At 40.0% G+C, this 21,845-nt stretch overlaps 1 protein-coding gene across 1 annotated transcript in view; it reads right to left on the bottom strand.

Annotated features, from left to right (window-relative positions):
• The window catches only part of LOC133633429 (ras and Rab interactor 2-like), a 61,299-nt gene that overhangs the window by 34,913 nt on the left and 4,541 nt on the right, over positions 1-21,845 (bottom strand). Inside the window, exons 2-4 of the mRNA XM_062025955.1 lie at positions 12,376-12,526; positions 614-708; positions 342-540 (exon numbers count right to left, since the gene is read on the bottom strand). Of these exons, the coding sequence (XP_061881939.1) occupies positions 342-540; positions 614-708; positions 12,376-12,444 (363 nt within the window). The 5' untranslated portion in view covers positions 12,445-12,526. The remainder of the gene's footprint in view (positions 1-341; positions 541-613; positions 709-12,375; positions 12,527-21,845) is intronic.

The raw sequence follows: 21,845 nt of genomic DNA, 5'->3' as shown, positions 1-21,845 counted from the left end.
TTGTAAAAATAATAATAATTAAAAAAAACACCATATATTTTACAGTACAATATTTTACTGGCAACTAAGCTGCCAGTTTTTTTTCTGTATTAAACAGTGGTAAAATCTGCAGATTTTTTTCTTTTTACTCTTTACGTAAAAAGAATGTATCCATCCATCCATTTCCTACCGCTTGGAGCCTATCTTAGCTGCATTCGGGCGGAAGGAACTGTATATATCGGTATCAGTTGATATCGGAATCAGTAATTAAGAGTTGGACAATATCGGAATATCGGCAAAAAAGCCATTATCGGACATCTCTAATAACAATGTCACTTAATATTTTTGAAGGACGTCCTCACCCCTGGTGGCTGTTTGAGCAGGATGTGTGTCGCCTCTTCTTCACTGATTGCAAGCAGCAGCCAAACTGGGTGGGTTTTACTCAGTCTGTCCAACACGCTCATCCTCCTCCGTAACGAGTCATATCCATAATCCCTTTCACACCTCACTCCGCCACAATTGGGGGATTCCAGATAAACGCCACTCCCCGCGCTCTCCGGTCTGGAACAGGGAGCAGAAAAACAGTTAAACACTACGGTGTGAAAAGTTTGGATGAAAATAAACAGCGCCTTACCCTTTTGTGTCTATGGGCTCTTGATCCACTGTTGGAGAGGTGTGGACCATCTCCTTCTTCAACTCCCCGATCTCCAGGGCAAATGCATCAATCAGCTGCAAGGGAAAAAGGGTGGTAGGATTAGATGGGTAGCGAAGAGAATTAGGGGCGGCAGGGGTACACCAAACCAAGAGTTCAAGCGCGACTTTGACAGCACGATCTAGACGGACTGATCAGGCTTGTAACAAGGAAAGGGTTGGTCACTCTTCCTGTTGTATGAGCCTTATTTCCGTACCGGCAGGAAACATGACACAAAGCATTGTGCATACTTATGTCTAAAGTGTGACAAAAACGGGATTTGGAAAAAAAAATAGTTGAGTGTTGACTACTCTCCACCTGCACCTTGTTCAGTTAGTTCTCATCTTGATTGTTAAGAACTCCGCCGTTCGCAGAAGGATATTTCCCAGTTCCTTTGTTTCTTTTCAGGCAAATGCTTTCTTATGAATTGCCTCTCCCTGCCTGTCTTGTCTTGTTCTTGTCTCACTATTAGTCAAACATTCATTCCGACTTGTCCGCGGCTCTCGTGTAGACATGTTTGCATACCATTTCAGATAAAACCGAAGTCAATTCCTTGGGCTTCGTCCAAACCTGTGACTGTTATGTCAGGGTACCGTCTGACTAACAGGACAGTATTTACCCAGTTTTTTTCCCCCAAATGCAGGCTGTAGGACAAACAGTGCTCCTGGCTGTGATCAATCTGAGCAGGAAGGCATGAAACACCCCAGATGTCATGCAGGACTATTTACAGGCGAACACAGATAAAGCATGGCGCCATTGTTGTGTGTGCACTTATTTATTGGCAGGATGAAAGAGAGTAATAATGTTAATAAATAAAGCAACCTTTTTTTGAGCCCAGGCACATTTTTTGCATTGAAAAAATCCAGAGGCACACCACCAGCAGAAATCATTAAAAAACTAAACTCAGTTGACAGTAAAAAATCGTCGCAATTGTTGGATTGGACTTTAAACCATAACCAAGCATGCATCACTATAGCTCTTGTCTCAAAGTAGGTGTACTGTCACTACCTCTCACATCACTCTGGGACTTATTTTGAGTTTTTTGGTGTTTACCTGTGTGTAGTGTCTTAGTTCTTGTGTTGCGCTCCTATTTTGGCGGCTTTTTCTTTTTTTTTTTTGGTATTTTCCTGTGGCAGTTTCATGTCTTTCTTTGAGCGATATTTCCCGCATATACTTTGTTTTAGCAATCAAGAATATTTAAGTTGTTTTTATCCTTCTTTGCGGGGACATTGTTGATTGTCACGTCGTGTTGGGATGTACACCGTGGACGCCGTCTTTGCTCCGCAGTAAGTCTTTGCTGTCGTCCAGCATTCTGTTTTTGTTTACTTTGTAGCCAGTTCAGTTTTAGTTTCATTCTGCATAGCCATCCCTAAGTTTCAATGGCTTTTCTTAGGGGCACTCACCCTTTGTTTATTTTTGGTTTAAGCATTGGACACCTTTTTTACCTGCACCCTGCCTCCCGCTGTTTCCGACATCTACAAAGAAATTAGCTACTGGCTACCACCAACTGATATGGAAGAGTATTACACGGTTACTCTGCTGACTCAACAACAACAAATAATTTGCCGACTATAATTACTGATTTGCAAAAAATATTTTTAACCCAAATAGGTGAAATTAGATAAACTCCCACGGCACACCAGACTGTATCTCACGGTACAGTGGTTGAAAAACACTGACATAGAGTATGCTGTTCTATTTAGCTTTTTCTTATTACAAAATACTTCTTTGTTTTTTGAGTAACAGTTAGTTTGTGTACATATGAAAAGTGATGTGCCATTAGAACAAGAACTTCGGCAAGTTTAAGCTTCCGGTTTGGGAGGCGGGAGGACAAAGAGTTTTGACTTCAGGATGAAGAAGAACCCAGAACAGTGTCCTCTGGGTGAATGGACAAAAAAAAAAAAAAAAAAAAAAAAAATGTGTCAAAACAAATTGCATCTGCAAATATGAGAACAACTCCATATGTACAAACTAATTGTCAATAAATGTAATGATCATAAGAGTATGAATGTGAAAATCCTAGGGTTTCTAACAAAATCCTAATTACTCCATTTGGCCGGTAGAGGGCAGTATTTCACATTACTAAGTGACTATCACCACAGAATTCCCAAGTCCCTCCTCCCCCAAAACTGTGCTTTGCAGAGCCCGCCTTGCTAAAATGCGTCACACTCTGCCCCAATGTTTTGGTCTGGTCAAAAAACAAAAACAATAACACAAGTAATCCCCTGCATTGTGAAATCTGCCTAGTGCAAACAGGACGATGATGCTGACTCCAATGAAAACAGAGACAACATTATCAGAACAGTGATACTAGGAACTATGTTCTTTGGCCAGGACATGTACCACTACAATATGTTGCAAGAGCAAGAATTCTGGAGGAAATAATCACTTTATTGCTTCATGCATAAAGCAGCACTCAGTAACTTATCACTTTGACCAACTACTGTATTTTAATACAGTAACAGATACGTACAATAAGTAATATGTACAATATTTACCATATTTTGGTAATTTTATGCATTACCGGAACTTCTTTCCTTGGCACATTTAATTCCGTTTCCACAGCAGCACACTTCCGACTTCCCGCAACAAATGTGTGTTCCTAATCCCGGAAACAAACACGTTTTTTAATCATGACAGGCTTGGTAACAAACAAAAGGACAAATGAGGATTCACAACCTTATCTTTTTGAATCTGAATATACGGAGGGTGAACTACTGCTTCTAGAAGCCAGCACGTAGAGAAAGTGAAACGTTGGAGCAGACGGAATCCGGGAGAGTGAGGTCGGCGTAGGGCTGGGCGATATATCGAATATACTCGATATATTGCGGGTTTGTCTCTGTGCGATATAGAAAATGACTATATCGTGATATTCGAGTATACGTTTTCACGCAGTTGCTTTTAGCTGCGGGCATTACAGTAGAGGCGTTTCTCACTCTTTCTTGTCTCTCCTTCTCACAGAGACATAAAACAAGCGCACCTTCTTACATGCGTCACATACTGTCGCGCGTGCAACGTCATACGCTCTCGGAGAGCAGAGAGGTAGCGGCATTGGTAACGTTAGCTGTGGTGCTAGCGGTGCGGTGCGAGTGGTAATACGAGAAAAAGAAAGATATGAATCTGGTAACAAATGAAGGAAGAATTAATTCCCAAGAAAAACAGCACAGGGACCATCGTCTGGCGGTGGTTTGGCTTCAAGCGGGAAGATGTTGAACAGACAACCGTAATATGTCAAGTATGCGGCAAAAGCGTTGCTACAAAAAGTAGCATTACTGCTAATTTGTAGCATCATTTGAAAAGTCACCCGCTAGAGAATGAAGAGTGCTTGAAACTCCGCATGTCAACATCTCCGTTCGGTGCCACACCAACAAAATGCCGAAGCAACCATTTCCAGATAAACACTGTATGAAAAAAAACAGTCAACAACAGAAGGAGATAACGTCCGCAGGAACCTACCACATAGTGAAGGACATACACTATTTGATTTCCTATTATGCAGCTCATTTTTATTTGACAGTTATTGAAATATCCTGTGTGACATCATGCACAAAAGTGCACTTTATTTGTTCTAAACTATTGTAGTGGTGTTCTGTACAAAAAGTGCACTTTAATTTAGTGTTGTTTTGATATGTCATCTTAGTGACATCATGCACAAAAGTGCACTAATAGCTTGTTTTAAAATGTCTCTGACAATCTTGCACTTTCTGTTTTGAAATGACATGAATGTTTGTGCCACTGCTTAAAGGCCTACTGAAAGCCACTACTACCGACCACGCAGTCTGATAGTTTATATATCAATGATGAAATCTTAACATTGCAACACATGCCAATAAGGCCGGGTTAACTTACAAAGTGCAATTTTAAATTTCCCGCTAAACTTCCGGTTGAAAACGTCTTTGGATGATGACGTATGCGCGTGACGTAACCAGTGAAACAGAATAGCTCTGTTTTCATCTCATAATTCCACAGTATTCTGGACATCTGTGTTGGTGAATCTTTTGCAATGTGTTTAATGAACAATGAAGACTGCAAAGAAGAAAGTTGTAGGTGGGATCGGTGTATTAGTGGCGGACTACAGCAACACAACTAGGAAGACTTTGACTCTGATAGCAGACGCGCTAGCCGACGCTAGCCACCGACCGCACGGATGATCGTGGTGAAGTCCTTCGTCCTTCCGTCGATCGCTGGAACGCAGGTGAGCACGGGTGTTGATGAGCAGATGAGGGCTGGCTGGCATAGGTGGAGCGCTAATGTTTTTATCATAGCTCTGTGAGGTCCCGTTATACTAAGTTAGCTTCAATGGCGTCGTTAGCAACAGCATTTTTAAGCTTCACCAAGCTGGAAAGCATTAACCGTGTATTTACATGTCCCTGGTTTAATAGTATTATTGATCTTCTGTCTATCCTTCCAGTCAGGGATTTATTTATTTAGTTTCTATATGCAGTTAAGCACGATGCTATCACGTTAGCTCCGTAGCTAAGTTAGCTTCAATGGCGTCGTTAGCAACAGCATTTTTAAGCTTCGCCAGGCTGGAAAGCATTTACCGTGTATTTACATGTCCCGGGTTTAATAGTATTGTTGATCTTCTGTCTATCCTTCCAGTCAGGGATTTATTTCTTTTGTTTCTATATGCAGTTAAGCACGATGCTATCACGTTAGCTCCGTAGCTAAAGTGTTTCGTCGATGTATTGTCGTGGAGATAAAAGTCACTGTGAATGTCCATTTCGCGTTCTCGACTCTCATTTTCACGAGGATATAGTATCCGGGTGGTTTCAAATACAAATCCGTGATCCACAATAGAAAAAGGAGAGAGTGTGGAATCCAATGAGCCAGCTTGTACCTAAGTTACGGTCAGAGCGAAAAAAGATATGTCTTGCACTGCATTCTAGTCCTTAACTCTAACGTTCCTCATCCAAGAATCTTTCATCCTCGCTCAAATTAATGGGATAATCGTCGCTTTCTCGGTCCGAATCGCTCTAGCTGCATTGAAAACAATAGGAAAATATGAAGAGGCTATCAACTGACTACGTCACGCTACTTCCGGTAGGGGCAAGGCTTTTTTTTTTATCAGATACCAAAAGTTGCGATCTTTATTGTCGTTGTTCTCTACTAAATCCTTTCAGCAAAAATATGGCAATATCGCAAAATGATCAAGTATGACACATAGAATGGATCTGCTATCCCCGTTTAAATAAAAAAAAATTCATTTCAGTAGGCCTTTAATAACTGTTTAATAAATACACTTTTGCTAAATTGACTTAGTTGTGAGTTCCCTCTCTGCATGAAAGTTTAAAATGAGCATATATTAATGCAGTATGAAGAAGAATGTTTTAATGTAGACACATAGAATCATCATACTGCTGTGATTATATGCATCAAGTGTTAATTCAAGGCTAAGGCAAAATATCGAGATATTTATCGTGTATCGTGACATGGCCTAAAAATATCGAGATATTAATAAAAGGCCATATCGCTAGCTATCTTATCTCTCCCCGTAGCTAGCTCACGGCTTGATTGATTGATTGATTGAAACTTTTATTAGTAGATTGCACAGTACAGTCCATATTCCGTACAATTGACCACTAAATGGTAACACCCGAATACGTTTTTCAACTTGTTTAAGTCCACGTTAATCAATTCTTGGTAGAATGGCTAATATCGTAGCATGCTGATGTTTTAGTACACTAGTAAAACAGTTCCAAAGTGTTGGCTCTTACAATAACAATTTCACCACAGCTTGGTTACTATACAGGTTACGCAACATAAATGAAGTATTGTTGGTGGTTTTTAAATGCATTTTTAAACTGATTTAGAGGCAGATAGATTGCTCCAATTAGCTAGCTGCATTGCTCGCTCCCTAGAACCAGCCGATCTGTCCAAAAACCTTTTGTCTTCTCTCTCATAATTACTGTGAACAATAGGCAAAATTCCAAAAAAAAGTGCAGTTACCCATGAAGTCTGCACCGGTAGAGCGTGTATGAATGTGTGTCGAGGACAGTAAGTGATTTTCAGCATGGCTACAGCTAGAAATGATACGTCTGGTCCAGATTGAAACACAGACCGAGTGCTTTCACAGGGCGTACGAGGATGGAAAAAGCTGCAAAGTCAATTAAAAGCCTCACAACATTCAGTGTGTATTAGATCACTGCCATTTCCTGCATTTTTCCTTCGGTCTGTAAAATTTGCAGGTTTAGAACTTTTACCATTAACGGGAGGGTGGGTGGTGGGGTAGCAGTAACTCTTTAAAGGACTCACAAGAGCAAAGTGATAATAATAATTCTATGGCCATACCATCAGAGCTGATACTTGTAGCAGTCTAACAAACAATGACAAACAATTGCCACTTTATGCGTGATAAAATGTTTTTACTTTTACAATTAAGGTCTACTCTTTGACTGTGCATTTACAGTATCAATCAATGTTATTTTCCGACAACATTCGTTACTCAAAAAAAAATGCCTAAGATGACAAACTAGTAAGAAGATCTGTCTAAAATTGTGTGGAAGGGTCTTTGCTAGACTCAAACCTGCGTTATCGGCCACCTATCAATAGCAGCCACAAACATTTCCCGTATAGCAATCACCTGTGTAACGCGGACGTTTATTTTGCATCCCAGAATATTTTTACTCCTTGCAGCGCCCATTCGCTATACTTGCCAGCAAGGCACAGCATTTAAAGGCCTACGGAAATGAAATGTTCTTATTTAAACGGGGATAGCAGATCCATTATATGTGTCATACTTGATCATTTTGCGATATTGCCATATTTTTGCTGAAAGGATTTAGTAGAGAACATCGACGATAAAGTTCGTAACTTTTGGTCGCTGATAAAAAAAGCCTTGCCTGTACCGGAAGTAGCGTGACGTCACAGGTTGAAAGGCTCCTCACATTTTCCCATTGTTTACACGAGCAGCGAGAGCGATTCGGACCGAGAAAGCGACGATTACCCCATTAATTTGAGCGAGGATGAAAGATTTGTGGATGAGGAAAGTGAGAGTGAAGGATTAGAGTGCAGTGCAGGACATATCTTTTTTCGCTCTGACCGTAACTTAGGTACATGGGCTCATTGGATTCCACACTCTCTCCTTTTTCTATTGTGGATCACAGATTTGTATTTTAAACCACCTCGGATACTATATCCTCGTGAAAATGAGAGTCGAGAACGCGAAATGGACATTCACAGTGACTTTTATCTCCACAACAATACTTCGGCGAAGCACTTTAGCTACGGAGCTAACGTGATAGCATCATGCTTAACTGCAGTTAGAAACAGAAGAAATAAGCCCCTGACTGGAAGGATAGACAGAAGATCAACAATACTATTAAACCTGGACCTGTAACCACACAGTTAATGCTGTCCAGCCTGGCGAAGCCTAGCAATGCTGTTGCTAACGGCGCCATTGAAGCTAACTTAGCTACTGGACCTCGACAGAGCTATGCTAAAAACATTAGCTCTCCACCTACGCCAGCTCTCATCTGCTCATCACCACCCGTGCTCACCTGCGTTCCAGCGATCGACGGTGCGACGAAGGACTTCACCACGATGATCGGTGCGGTCGGCGGCCCGGAGACGGAGGAAGTCAACCCAGACAGGTGAGGACAGCGGCGCGGCGGCGGACGGCGTTGTAGCTTTCGACGACACCCCGGCCGCTATCAGAGTCGGCAAGAAACATATATTTCCCCAAAGTTACGTACGTGACATGCACATAGCGGCATGCACGGGCGGGCAAGCGATCAAATGTTTGGAAGCCAAAGCTGTACTCACGGTAGCGCGTCTGCTATCCAACTCAAAGTCCTCCTGGTTGTGTTGCTGTAGCCAGCCGCTAATACACCGATCCCACCTACAGCTTTCTTCTTTGCTGTCTCCATTGTTAATTGAACAAATTGCAAAAGATTCACCAACTCAGATGTCCAGAATACAGTGGAATTATGTGGTGAAAACAGACGACTTAAGCTGGCCACCGTGCTATTCCAAAATGTCTGCTTCAACCCGTGACGTCACGCGCAAACGTCATCATACCGAAACGTTTTTCAGCCGGAAGTTTCCCGGGAAATTTAAAATTGCACTTTATAAGTTAACCCGGCTGTATTGGCATGTGTTGCAATGTTAAGATTTCATCATTCATATATAAACTATCAGACTGCGTGGTCGGTAGTAGTGGCTTTCAGTAGGCCTTTAACAGATGAAGCTCCATTGCTACCTATTACGGACATTCACATACGGGCCGGCCCGGGTGAGCGGTGCCATACAGTACGTACCATAATAACGCCCGTAATGCTGCAGCTATCGCGCAATCTATCAATTAGTTTGTTCGATAAATCGAGTATACATATAAAATACACTTTACAACCTCAATGTATGTGGAGGGAGGTGTGGCCAGCGCTGCCTGCAGGAGCAAAGGTCACCGCCTCTGTCTATGGTGTTGAAGGCAGAGCACCATCAGATAGGGGCAACTTTGAGAAATTCTATGTGCATTAAAACCCTGCTAAAAACTGCACGCTTGGCTCCTGTGCCGTGTCTAACAGTGGAACTGCTAGGAAGCAACTTCCACAGTATACTTTAGGAAAAATGGTTTATTTAAAGGGGACCTTTTATGCAAAACAGACTTTTCTTACTTATTGGTACCTGTTTGTATGTATTTGGGATCTGCATAAGTCCTGGAAATTTTGGAATGAAACTATAGAGACACTGTGGATATATTTATAAAACAATCTCGCCTTCCTTTACACTTCCTCCAAACAAGCCGTTTGGAATTTGTGATGTTTTTCTCAAGTGTGACATCAGCGGACATCTCCATATATTGTAAAGAATTACCCAAAGAGCTTTGCGTGAGTCCACCATTGTAGTCCAACGTTGTAGTCAATAAGTTCAATCTTTTTCTCGATCCTTTTGTTGCGGGGCTCTGCTGTTCCCATTTCTAATACAAACTAGTGTATAGTTCTAACTTATATATTTGTCCGTGGACGCCATATGGAAGCGCTAAAAACTACAACATGGCTGACGGGGAGAAGGCACAGTCGAAGTCGAGGCTCGTAAATAAAACCGCCCACAAAACGTCAGAAAGCGGCTTGAAGATGGTCTGTAAAACATAATCCATGCAACATTTGGACAAAAGAACACAAGGAAGTGTTTTACATTTAGAGAAAAAAATCATAAAATGACCCCTTTAATGAATTTTCTGCTCGCCATCACCTTCTCTTCTTTCTAATAATGCACAGGCCTAATGAAGCGCCTCTTCACTATTAAAATTGCACTTTTGATAAGTGTGTATTAGAATTAGCCCCCAAAATTAATAAAAAATAACTCAACACCACCGCTCCCATGTGTACGCTATATCGGCCATGCAGAAACTATGTCCACATATTCAAAGTTCTGGGCACTAAGTGCAGTTCGGATTTTATACATTTGTAATAATTGCGTTCATTAAATAATGAATCGAAGCGACATAAAATAAATTGAATATTTGTTTTATCAATTAAATTAATCAATTAATCGTTGCAGCCGATATTATCGGCCGATAAATGCTTTAAAATGTAATATAGGAAATTATCGGTATCGGTTTCAACCTCCCGATTTCTCCGGGAGACTCCCGAATTTCAGTGCCCCTCACGAAAATCTCCCGGGGCAACCATTCTCCTGATTTCCACCCGGACAACATTATTGGGGGCGTGCCTTAAAGGCACTGCCTTTAGCGTCCTCTATAACGTGTCATCAAGTCCGCTTTGCCTCCATACAAAGAACGTGCCGTCCCAGTCACACGATGTATGCGGCTTTTACACACACACAAGTGAATGCAAGCATACTTGGTCAACAGCCATACAGGTCACACTAAAGGGTTGCCGTATAAACAACTTTAACACTGTTACAAATATGCGCCACACTGTGAACCCACACCAAACAAGAATGACAAACACATTTCGGGAGAACATCCGCACCGTAACACAACATAAACACAACAGAACAAATACCCAGAACCCCTTGCAGCACTAACTCTTCCAGGACGCTACAATATACACCCCCCGCTACCACCAAAATCGGAGGTTTTAAGGTTGGCAAGTATGCTCTAGTACAGTGGTCCCCAACCTTTTTTTCAACGCTTGAAAATTTGTCCCACGGACCAGGGAGGGGGGGTATGGTATTTTTTTTTTTTTCAACTTTTAATGAGCCAGCAAGCAGTAGCTATCTACTATCCAGCTTCAACGTGGAATTAGTAATTTGCAAAGCCTGGCCACTAATCATCCATCAATTTTACACAGCTGACCTGTCTCCACTCAAAGATGATTTCCTGCTGGCCCCACTATGGACTGGACTCTCACACTATTATGTTAGATCCATTATGGACTGGACTCTCACACTATTATGTTAGATCCACTATGGACTGGACTCTCACACTATTATGTTGGATCCACTATGGACTGGACTTTCACACTATTATGTTGGATCCACTATGGACTGGACTCTCACACTATTATGTTAGATCCACTATGGACTGGACTCTCACTATTATGTTAGATCCACTATGGACTGGACTCTCACACTATTATGTTAGATCCACTATGGACTGGACTCTCACTATTATGTTAGATCCACTATGGACTGGACTCTCACAATATTATGTTAGATCCACTATGGACTGGACCCGAACACTATTATGTTAGAGCCACTATGGACTGGACCCGAACACTATTATGTTAGATCCACTATGGCAGTGGTTCTCAAATGGGGGTACGCGTACCCCTGGGGGTACTTGAAGGTATGCCAAGGGGTACGTGAGATTTTTTTTAAATGTATTGTCAAAAAGAACTGTGAAAAGAAATGCAACAATGCAATATTCAGTGTTGACAGCGAGATTTTTTGTGGACATGTTCCATAAATATTGATGTTAAAGATTTCTGTTTTGTGAAGAAATGTTTAGAATTAAGTTCATGAATCCAGATGGATCGCCATTACAATCCCCAAAGAGGGCACTTTATGTTGATGATTACTTCTATGTGTAGAAATATTTATTTATAATTGAATCACTTGTTTATTTTTCAACAAGTTTTTAGTTATTTTTATATCTTTTCTTCCAAATAGTTCAAGAAAGACCACAACAAATGAGCAATATTTTGCACTGTTATACAATTTAATAAATCAGAAACTGATGACATAGTGCTGCTGTGTTTTACTTCTTTATCTCTTTTTTTTCAACCAAAAATGCTTTGCTCTGATTAGAGGGTACTTGAATTAAAAAAATGTTCACAGGGGGTACATCACTGAAAAAAGGTTGAGAAACACTGCACTATGGACTGGAGGGGGGCCGCAGATTGTGTTCTCCACATCTGTGGTCCCCTCCAAGCTTTCTCATTGTATCCCATCGGGTTGAGTTTTTTCTTGCCCTGATGAGCCGAGGATGTCGTTGTGGCTTGTGCAGCCCTTTGAGACACTCGTGATTTAGGGCTATATAAATAAACTTTGATTGACTTTGATCGATTGATCTCATTTGCTGACTTTCCAAACGGAAATCCTGATGACAACGTTCTTTGGTCAGCCAGTGTTTTTGTTGGGTATTACCCACATTTGTTGAGTTAAACCCTCAATAATAAACTTGTAAAAGAGAGAATGATCAATAAAAGTTAGAACTAATGTTGCTAGCTTGTTTATAGTTAGTTTTTACAGCGGTGAAGTGCATTATAATAAATCATATTAGGTTTCTTTGTCCTTACCTTGAAGAAGCTGCCACTCCTGTTCATCAGACCACTTTGAGGATTCATACTCGGCCCACTGTAAGCCATTGTGTCTTGTCTTTGATGTGGACTCAGTCTGTTATGGCTGCTTGTGTAATTCCATCAAAGCGAGAGTGGCCCAGCCAGAGCTCTGTGGGTGAAAACACACAAATCAGTGCACAAACTTGAGCCGTGATCCACAGGGACGAGATTTCCGCTTTTGCCAGTTTTAAAGTCTCTTGCCTGAATGTTTTGTTTTCCGCAACTCCCTCTAATTATTCCCCTCTTTCTATTTTCACTTTGCAGCCTCCATCCTTTTTTGCCTTCTGAACACTCTTGAGCCCTCTGACTTCATCATTTTCCTTCTGGGTCAGTCTCATACCTACATACTTCTACATTTTTGTAGGTCTCATTCTGTTTTCATGACCTCATTTATAATTGTGTTTTTCTACTCTGCTAAGCATCACTTACTGCACAGCTGCCTTTCTTTCCCAATCTTCATACCAGTGTGTGTAAGGCCTCTAGACTTTGGCAAGAGCCATTCGGCCTTAACTAACACTTTCAATAAAACCGCTCAACTTCTAACGGAACAGAAACTGACAGACTTAAAAAATATAACATATTCCCCAAATGGGCCGAATTGACATTTGACAGATACCGTACCTCTGCCAAATACAAAAGCAAGAGGTATTATTATTAGGGTTGCAAAGGGGTTGAAAGTTTCCGGTAAATTTCCGGAAACTTTACGGAAATTTACCACGGGAGGTTAAGCTCGGGAAGTTTGGAAATATTGACCATTTTTTGATTATTCAAAGTTGGACACCGTCCATCTTATTCTGTGGAATAAGATGAGAAGCTTGTAAAACACGAATGCAATGCCACACAGATATAAATAGTCAGCTCAACAATTGGAGTAGTCTTTAAAAATATTTTACTGATGGACAAATGAATAGAAATAGGCTAGATGAATAAATGAACACTCAATCAGCATGCTAAATCAAACTATAACCTACATTCTTGTATGGCAACAGAATGGCTAGCAGAACAGAAGGCAGAGGAAACTACACGTTTTGATTTAGTATTTGCTAGTTGAACTTTACAGATCACAAAAAAGGTACATTTGAATCGCTAATGTTGTCAGCATAAATGAATGGGATTTAACATTGAGAAAATTAGCATCACGGCTAACGGAGAAATATTTTCGGTTCATTATGAGACTGTGGTGGTATATAAACCTAGCTAGTGTGGAGAATGCATATATGTTTAAGAGTACTTTCTTTATTCATAGTCATGTTTAGAGCTGCTAGTGTTTTTCCATTTGTACTCTTTCTGTGTTCGTATCTTATGTCCGCAAGCAAACTGTGTGCCTTACCTTGAAAAGCTTGGAATGTGGGAGTTGGAGTACTCCCTTTTTTATCTTATCTGTATTAGAACAATGAGGCTGTATTCCTTTCTGGACAGGGTGGGGGCTGTTTTTGTATTCAATAAGTTGTCTCTTCCTGTTTGAATGTTAGACCAATTCGAGATGCCGGTATGACTGTATTGGTGTGGGCTGGTCTCCTAAAGCTTTAGTAAAACTTGATAATATTCCTATTCTGTCTTGATGGTCCTTCTTACTCTGCATATATGTCATCTAAAGAACTTGGGATTGACCAGTGACTTTAATTCCCTGGGAGGGAAGGCTGGTCAGACGCAACACTAGCTAGAGATATTGGCCCCAAAATCATTTAACAAGTATAGGAACAGCTAGCTAGCTTGAGTGGAAGTCTGCTGGAGTAGTCTACAGTCATACAGTAACAAGCAATTACACCTCTATTACACTTAAATACCATAGATCAAATATATTTACCCCAGTAATATCATCCAAACTTACCTGACTGGATGAAGTCCTTTGGCTCAAATACTAGTGTGGCCTCAATAGCCCTGCTGTAGTGTGTAGCATGCTGGGAATTATCTGGGCATGTGATGGAGGAATGCACAGTGCAGGGTTGGAATTCTACTGAATTTGCATTAAATCAGGTTGTTTTAGCTAATAATCATGCTGCAAGATCTAGCATGTTGCATTCAATGTTTATTCCCATTAATTCCCATATATTCCCGTTAATTCCTATGGAAAGTTTCCAACTTTGAATATTCCCGGAATTTTGCAACCCTAATTATTATATTGTCTTATTTATTAGAGGTGCCCGATAAATATTGGACAGATAATTATCGGGCCGGTATGAGGAATTATGACGCCATACCAATACTTCCAACTACATTACAAAATGGGTCCAATAAAAACAAAAAAACACAAAAACGCCTCAATGAGGCGCTTTTGTCTTTGGTTCTAATCAAAGGCGGATGCTTTCCCCTCCCTCTCCCTTATCTTGCCTGCTTGCTTCTTCTTTTTTCTTGGAGCCTTTTTTGCACTGCTTTAGCTGAACTGCACAATTTTTTTGTCAAGAGGAGTGGTCGAAAAACTCAACCAGAAGCTTGTGGATGGCTACCAAAAGTGCCTTATTGCAGTGAAACTTGCCCAAGGACATGCAACCAAATATTAACATTGCTGTATGTATACTTTTGACCCAGCAGATGTGGTCACATTTTCAGTAGACCCATAATATATTCATAAAAGAACCAAACTACATGAATGTTTTTTTGTGACCAACAAGTATGTGCTCCAATCACTCTATCACAAAAAAAATAAAAAATATTGGAAACTCAAGACAGCCATTACATTATGTTCTTTACAAGTGTATGGAAACTTTTGACCACAACTGTATGTGACAAGAGAGAACCTACTGCAAAAACATTTGTTTTAAGATTCTGTTTTTGAGGTTTTAAGAAATCCGCTAACATAACTTTGACCTCAGGTGAGTGATAGGATGACAGCATAGCAATTAAAAATAGTTTTGACAGTTGTTTTGACATGTTTTACTCGATGAAGCAGAAAAAATAAAGCTTGAGTTTTAATTTATCTCAATATTATGTTATGTAAACTGTTATATACAATAATTTACACCATCATGTGGTATTGATAGTGTTAATTTTTGAGTCAGACCTAGTGATGATACATTTTAGTCCTACAGTACTTTAGTGTTAAAACTGTTACTGCTGAGTTTGTCACCAGGATCGTGTTGAACCACAAGATTTGACTCAGACTCTCAGTGCACTTCCTGTGTGCATTCCATGCACCAAAGAGGCTATAGTTTGTTTGGATTAACCTTTAGATGTTTTGCTCTCCTCCCTTTTCTGCCTCCCCCATCTCTTTGTCTCTAGCCAGGCTGAAATCATTAGTTAGGTACTTTCATTATTGCCAGAGGTCTAGAGTGCTTGAGAACTAGAGGACTTGTACAGGTTTGTGGGAGAAAAAATCAGTCACCCCAAAGTGTAACTTCCCTACTTCTGAACCACGACACTCATATCGGTGAACATTTGTCTAAAACAGTGTTTTTCAACCATTGTGATACAGTCTGGTGTGTCGTGGGAGATTATCTAATTTCACCTATTTGGGTTAAAAATATTTTTTGCAAACCAGTAATTGCAAATCTGCAAATCATGTGTTGTTGTTGAGTGTCGAGGCTGTCTCGAGCTCGGCAGAGTAACCGTGTAATACTCTTCCATATCAGTAGGTGGCAGCCGGTAGCTAATAGCTTTGTAGATGTCGGTAACAGCGGGAGGCAGGGTGCAGGTAAAAAGGTATATAATGCTTAAACCAAAAATAGACAAAAGGTAAGTGCCCCTAAGAAAAGGCATTAAAGCTTAGGGAAGGCTATGCAGAACGAAACTAAAACTGAACTGGCTACAAAGTGAACAAAACCAGAATGCTGGACGACAGCAAAGACTTACTGTGGAGGAAAAATGGCGTCCACAATGTACATCCGAACATGACATGACAATCAACAATGTCCCCACAAAGAAGGATAAAAACAACTGAAATATTGTTGATTGCTAAAACAAAGTAGAAATATCGCTCAAAGGAAGACATGAAACTGCTACAGGAAAATACCAAAAAAAGAGAAAAAAACACCAAAATAGGAGCGCAAGACAAGAAGTAAAACACTACACACAGGAAAACAGCAAAAAAGTCGAAGTAAGTTAGGCCGTGAAGTGACAGGTGGTGACAGTACACCTACTTTGAGACAAGAGCTATATTGATACATGCTTGGTTATGGTTTAAAGTCATATCCAACAATTGTGACAACGACTTTTTACTGTCAACTGAGTTTCGTTTTTTTCTGATTTCTGCTGGTGGTGTGCCTCCGGATTTTTTCAACGCAAAAAATAGTGCCTTGGCTCAAAAAAGGTTGAAAAACACTGATCTAAAGATGCACAGCTACTGTGTTGCCTCTGCAATTATTTTTCTGACTGGGATTCAAGGAACTCATTTGTTGTCACACCAAGACACATGAGATGACACGACATTGTGGCGCTATTATTAAACCCGAAAGTTGGACCCAGCAAGAAGAGATGACTTTACATTTCAAGAACCACAATGACGAGTAGGGATGATGTTTGATAAGATATTATCGAGTTCGAGCCTGTTATCGAATCCTCTTATCGAACCGATTCCTTATCGATTCTCTTATCGAGTCCAGATAGGTTGTTGTAAATGGAAAAAAACACAATATTTGGTTTAACAAATCACTTCACATTCTCTACTGCTCGCTACTATAGTATTACCATATCTGAGTAATAGTGCAGAAATGTGGGGAAATAACTACAAATGTGCGCTACATTCGTTAACCGTGTTACAAAAAAGATCAATTAGACTGATACATAATGTTGGATATAGAGAACGTACAAACACTTCATTTATTGAGTCAAAAATATTAAAGTTCAATGATTTGGTAAAATTGCAAACAGCTAAAATGATGTGGAATTAAATGATGGAATGGATTAAGTAAAGAAGTTAAACATTGTACTGATATGATCCAGTTTAAAGGCCTATTGAAATGAAATGTTTTTATTTAAACGGGGATAGCAGATCCATTCTATGTGTCATACTTGATCATTTCGCGATATTGCCATATTTTTGCTGAAAGGATTTAGTAGAGAACATCGACGATAAAGTTGCAACTTTTGGTCGCTGATAAAAAAAAGCCTTGCCTGACGTAGTCAGTTGAAAGTCTCCTCACATTTCCCCATTGTTTACACCAGCAGCTAGAGCGATTCGGACCGAGAAAGCGACGATTACCCCATTAATTTGAGCGAGGATGAAAGATTTGTGGATGAGGAACGTTAGAGTGAAGGACTAGAATGCAGTGCAAGACATATCTTTTTTCGCTCTGACCGTAACTTAGGTACAAGCTGGCTCATTGGATTCCACACTCTCTCCTTTTTCTATTGTGGATCACGGATTTGTATTTTAAACCACCTCGGATACCGTATCCTCTTGATAATGAGAGTCGAGAACGCGAAATGGACATTCACAGTGACTTTTATCTCCACGACAATACATCGGCGAAGCTCTTTAGCTACGGAGCTAACGTGATAGCATCATGCTTAACTGCATATAGAAACAGACGAAATAAATCCCTGACTGGAAGGATAGATAGAAAATCAACAATACTATTAAACCATGGACATGTAAATACACGGTTAATGCTTTCCAGCCTGGCGAAGGTTAACAATGCTGTTGCTAACGATGCCATTGAAGCTAACTTAGCAACCGGACCTCACAGAGCTATGCTAAAAACATTAGCTATCCACCTACGCCAGCCAGCCCCCATCTGCTCATCAACACCCGTGCTCACCTGCGTTCCAGCGATCGACGGAGCGACGAAGAACTTCACCCGATCACAGATGCGGTCGGCGGCCCGGAGACGGAGGAAGTTAAGGTGAGGTCGGCGGCTAGCGTGTCTGCTATCCAAGTAAAGTCCTCCTGGTTGTGTTGCTGTAGTCCGCCGCTAATACACCGATCCCACCTACAACTTTCTTGTTTGCAGTCTTCATTGTTCATTAAACAAATTGCAAAAGACTCACCAACACAGATGTCCAGAATACTGTGGAATTATGAGATGAAAACAGAGTTTTTTGTATAGGATTCAATATGTCCGCATACTTCCGTTTCAACGATTGACGTCACGCGCATACGTCATCATACATAGACATTTTCAACCGGAAGTTTAGCGGGAAATTTCAAATTGCACTTTATAAGTTAACCCGGCCGTATTGGCATGTGTTGCAATGTTAAGATTTCATCATTGATATATAAACTATCAGACTGCGTGGTCGGTAGTAGTGGCTTTCAGTAGGCCTTTAAGAGGTTGTTCAAATGAATAGTGCTTACAAAGTACAAAGAAGAAGAATTATGAGAAATACTTTCAACCTTATTGAAAATAAGATATTCTTCATCTCAGTATATTAATAATGACTGAATTAATTAATTACATATTACAAAACTGTTGTATATACTAATTCACTGATATTTTATTATAAAAAGGTCAGTAAATGATGTATATATTTGTAAACGCTATGAAGTGGAAAAGGGGTAGAATTAAATAAGCTTTACTTCTTCCTACTCCTGTAAAGTGAAATGATATGAAACTGTGATGTATTATACTGTAAGTGTGTTCATGTTCCAAATAAACTAAAGAAATAAAGAAAGCACTAGTGATGCCTAATGATGTCATGATCCGTGGTCGGATCATGTTTTGTTTAGTTATGTTCTGTTAGTTTTGGACTTCCTTAGTTGTTTTGTGCACTTCGGGGGTTTGTTTTAGTCACCATGGTTACTTATGATTTGCACCTGCCTTGTACGCGCACCTGTTGCTCATCAGAGACTCTATTTAAGCCTGCCTTTTCCGGTCACTCGTCGTGGCTTCATTGTTTGCATTTGCAACAGTTACGTTGGCATTCTGGTTTTCGAGCTCATGAGTCCTGTGCTAAAGTTACATTAGCTTCTGGTATTCCTGTGCTAAGTAAGTTTTTGCTTTAGCTTCTCGTGCGAACGGCACGCTTTCCTTTTGTTTCGTTCCTGTCTGTTGTAATGTGTATGATTTATGAGATATAAATCATCTCCTACCTGCACGCTTTCGTCCGGAGCCGTCAGTTTTGCGTCAGTTTCGCTGCACCCCACCGTGACAAATGACTTAGCTACATGACATCATTTCTTGTGATGTCCTACGGGGCATTTCTTGTCGGGACGGGATTCATTCCGAAGGATTCGAATAAAGAACCAACTATTTTTCTTTACTATAGTGGTCTCGATAACGGGTACCGATTCTCAAAAAGGGATTAGAGTCCGAGGACTCTGTTCTTTTCTTATCGAACAACCGGGAAAACCGAGTTCGATCATCATCCCTAATGACGAGTCTATAAAATTTGAGACAGATTGGTTGAAGCATCAAGCAAAATTGTGCTTGCAGGCGCACATGCGTGAGCAACTAACTACTCGTACGATTTTAATATTTTGTCTAATGATTTAGGTCATGTCCACTTTAAAAATGCATACTTTTTCAAAGTTCGTACATCCACAAGCACATTCACTGTACAAACATGCATATACACATACATGCACATATACATTCACTGTACAAACATACATATACACATACATGCACATATACATTCACTGTACAAACATACATATACATATACACATACATGTATATATACATTCACTGTACAAACATACATATACACATACATATACACATACACATACATGTACATATACATTCACTGTACAAACATACATATACACATACATGTACATATACATTCACTGTACAAACATACATATACACATATTGTACATATACATTCACTGTACAGACATACAGATACACATACTTTACATATACATTCACTGTACAGACATACAGATACACATACTGTACATATACATTCACTGTACAAACATACATATAGACATACATGTACATATACATTCACTGTAGAAACATACATATACACATACTGTACATATACATTCACTGTACAAACATACATATACACATACATGTACATATACATTCACTGTACAAACATACATATACATATACATGTACATATGCATTCACTCTACAAACATACATATATACATACTGTACACATACAAGTACACATACATACATACATACTCTCATGCATATAATCACGTTTCATCAAACATATATTAACGTTGTTACCCTAGGGTAAACTGGATAACACATGGCACACTGACAAAGCTTAACCTATTGTTACTATAACAATCTACAAAGTTAATATAGGTTGCTTCTCTTTCTTCCCCTCCATTTTTCTGCATTCTTTCGTATCTCTAGTTATCATTACGTATATGTATTGTTGCGTTTGAACAATTGTATTGTTGATAATAGAGGTAAATTATTGGTATTATTCATTATCTATAGCGCTATTATCAAATTACACTTAGCCAGTCGCAAAGATATAGTATGCACATTTTCACAATGGTCTCCATTCTGCCTTGATGCAAAGAAGCTTCTTAAACCCAGTGTTGATGAGGCGAATCACCCATCAATTCCACCCGATCAACTGAAGAAACAATCAATTCATTGTTCATGAGGCTGACACATGGATGTAATTTGGTGTGGGGGCATATACCCTGCACTTTTTCAAGAGGAAGTTGTTGACCCCTGCACTATTTAATATCCAACAACAATGTAACACTATTGAATGGAGACAAGTCAAACACTTGTTCCAGGTGGAAAACCGCCATTCAGGCTGAAGCGTGTCCCTTTAGACCAGGGGTGTCAAACTCATTTTAGCTCAGGGGCCGCATGGAGGAAAATCTGTGCACACGCGGGCCGGACTATTAAAATCATGGCATTAAAACTAAAAAATAAAGACCACTTCAGATTGTTTTCGTTGTCTTACTTTGGCCACAAATAGAACAAACACATTCCGAAAATATTACAATAAAAATATAGAAAAAAATACCGGCAGCGGTAAATTTAGATCCATGAAGGAAAGAAGAAAGTGAATGAATGTTTATAACTGAATAAATTTACATATGCATGAAAATGTGTTTTCTTTTGTATTATTTTTTAAAATTAATTAAAGGCCTACTGAAAGCCACTACTACCGACCATGCAGTCTGATAGTTTATACATCAATGATGAAATCTTAACATTGCAACACATGCCAATACAGCCGGGTTAACTTATAAAGTGCAATTTTAAATTTCCGGCTAAACTTCCGGTTGAAAACGCCTTTGGATGATGACGTATGCGCGTGACATAGCCAGTGAAACAGAAGTATCGGTACCCCATTGAATCCAATACGAAATAGCTCTGTTTTCATCTCATAATTCCACAGTATTCTGGACATCTGTGTTGGTGAATCTTTTGCAATTTGTTTAATGAACAATGAAGACTGCAAAGAAGAAAGTTGTAGGTGGGATCGGCGTATTAGCGGCGGACTACAGCAACACAACCAGGAAGACTTTGACTCGGATAGCAGACGCGCTAGCCGACGCTAGCCACCGACCGCACGGATGATCGTGGTGAAGTCCTTCGTCCTTCCGT

Source organism: Entelurus aequoreus, linkage group LG18, assembly GCF_033978785.1.
Source record: "Entelurus aequoreus isolate RoL-2023_Sb linkage group LG18, RoL_Eaeq_v1.1, whole genome shotgun sequence".
NCBI lineage: Eukaryota > Metazoa > Chordata > Actinopteri > Syngnathiformes > Syngnathidae > Entelurus > Entelurus aequoreus.
The sequence above is the reverse complement of the archived record's forward strand: the minus strand, read 5'-3'. Positions and strand labels throughout refer to the sequence as shown.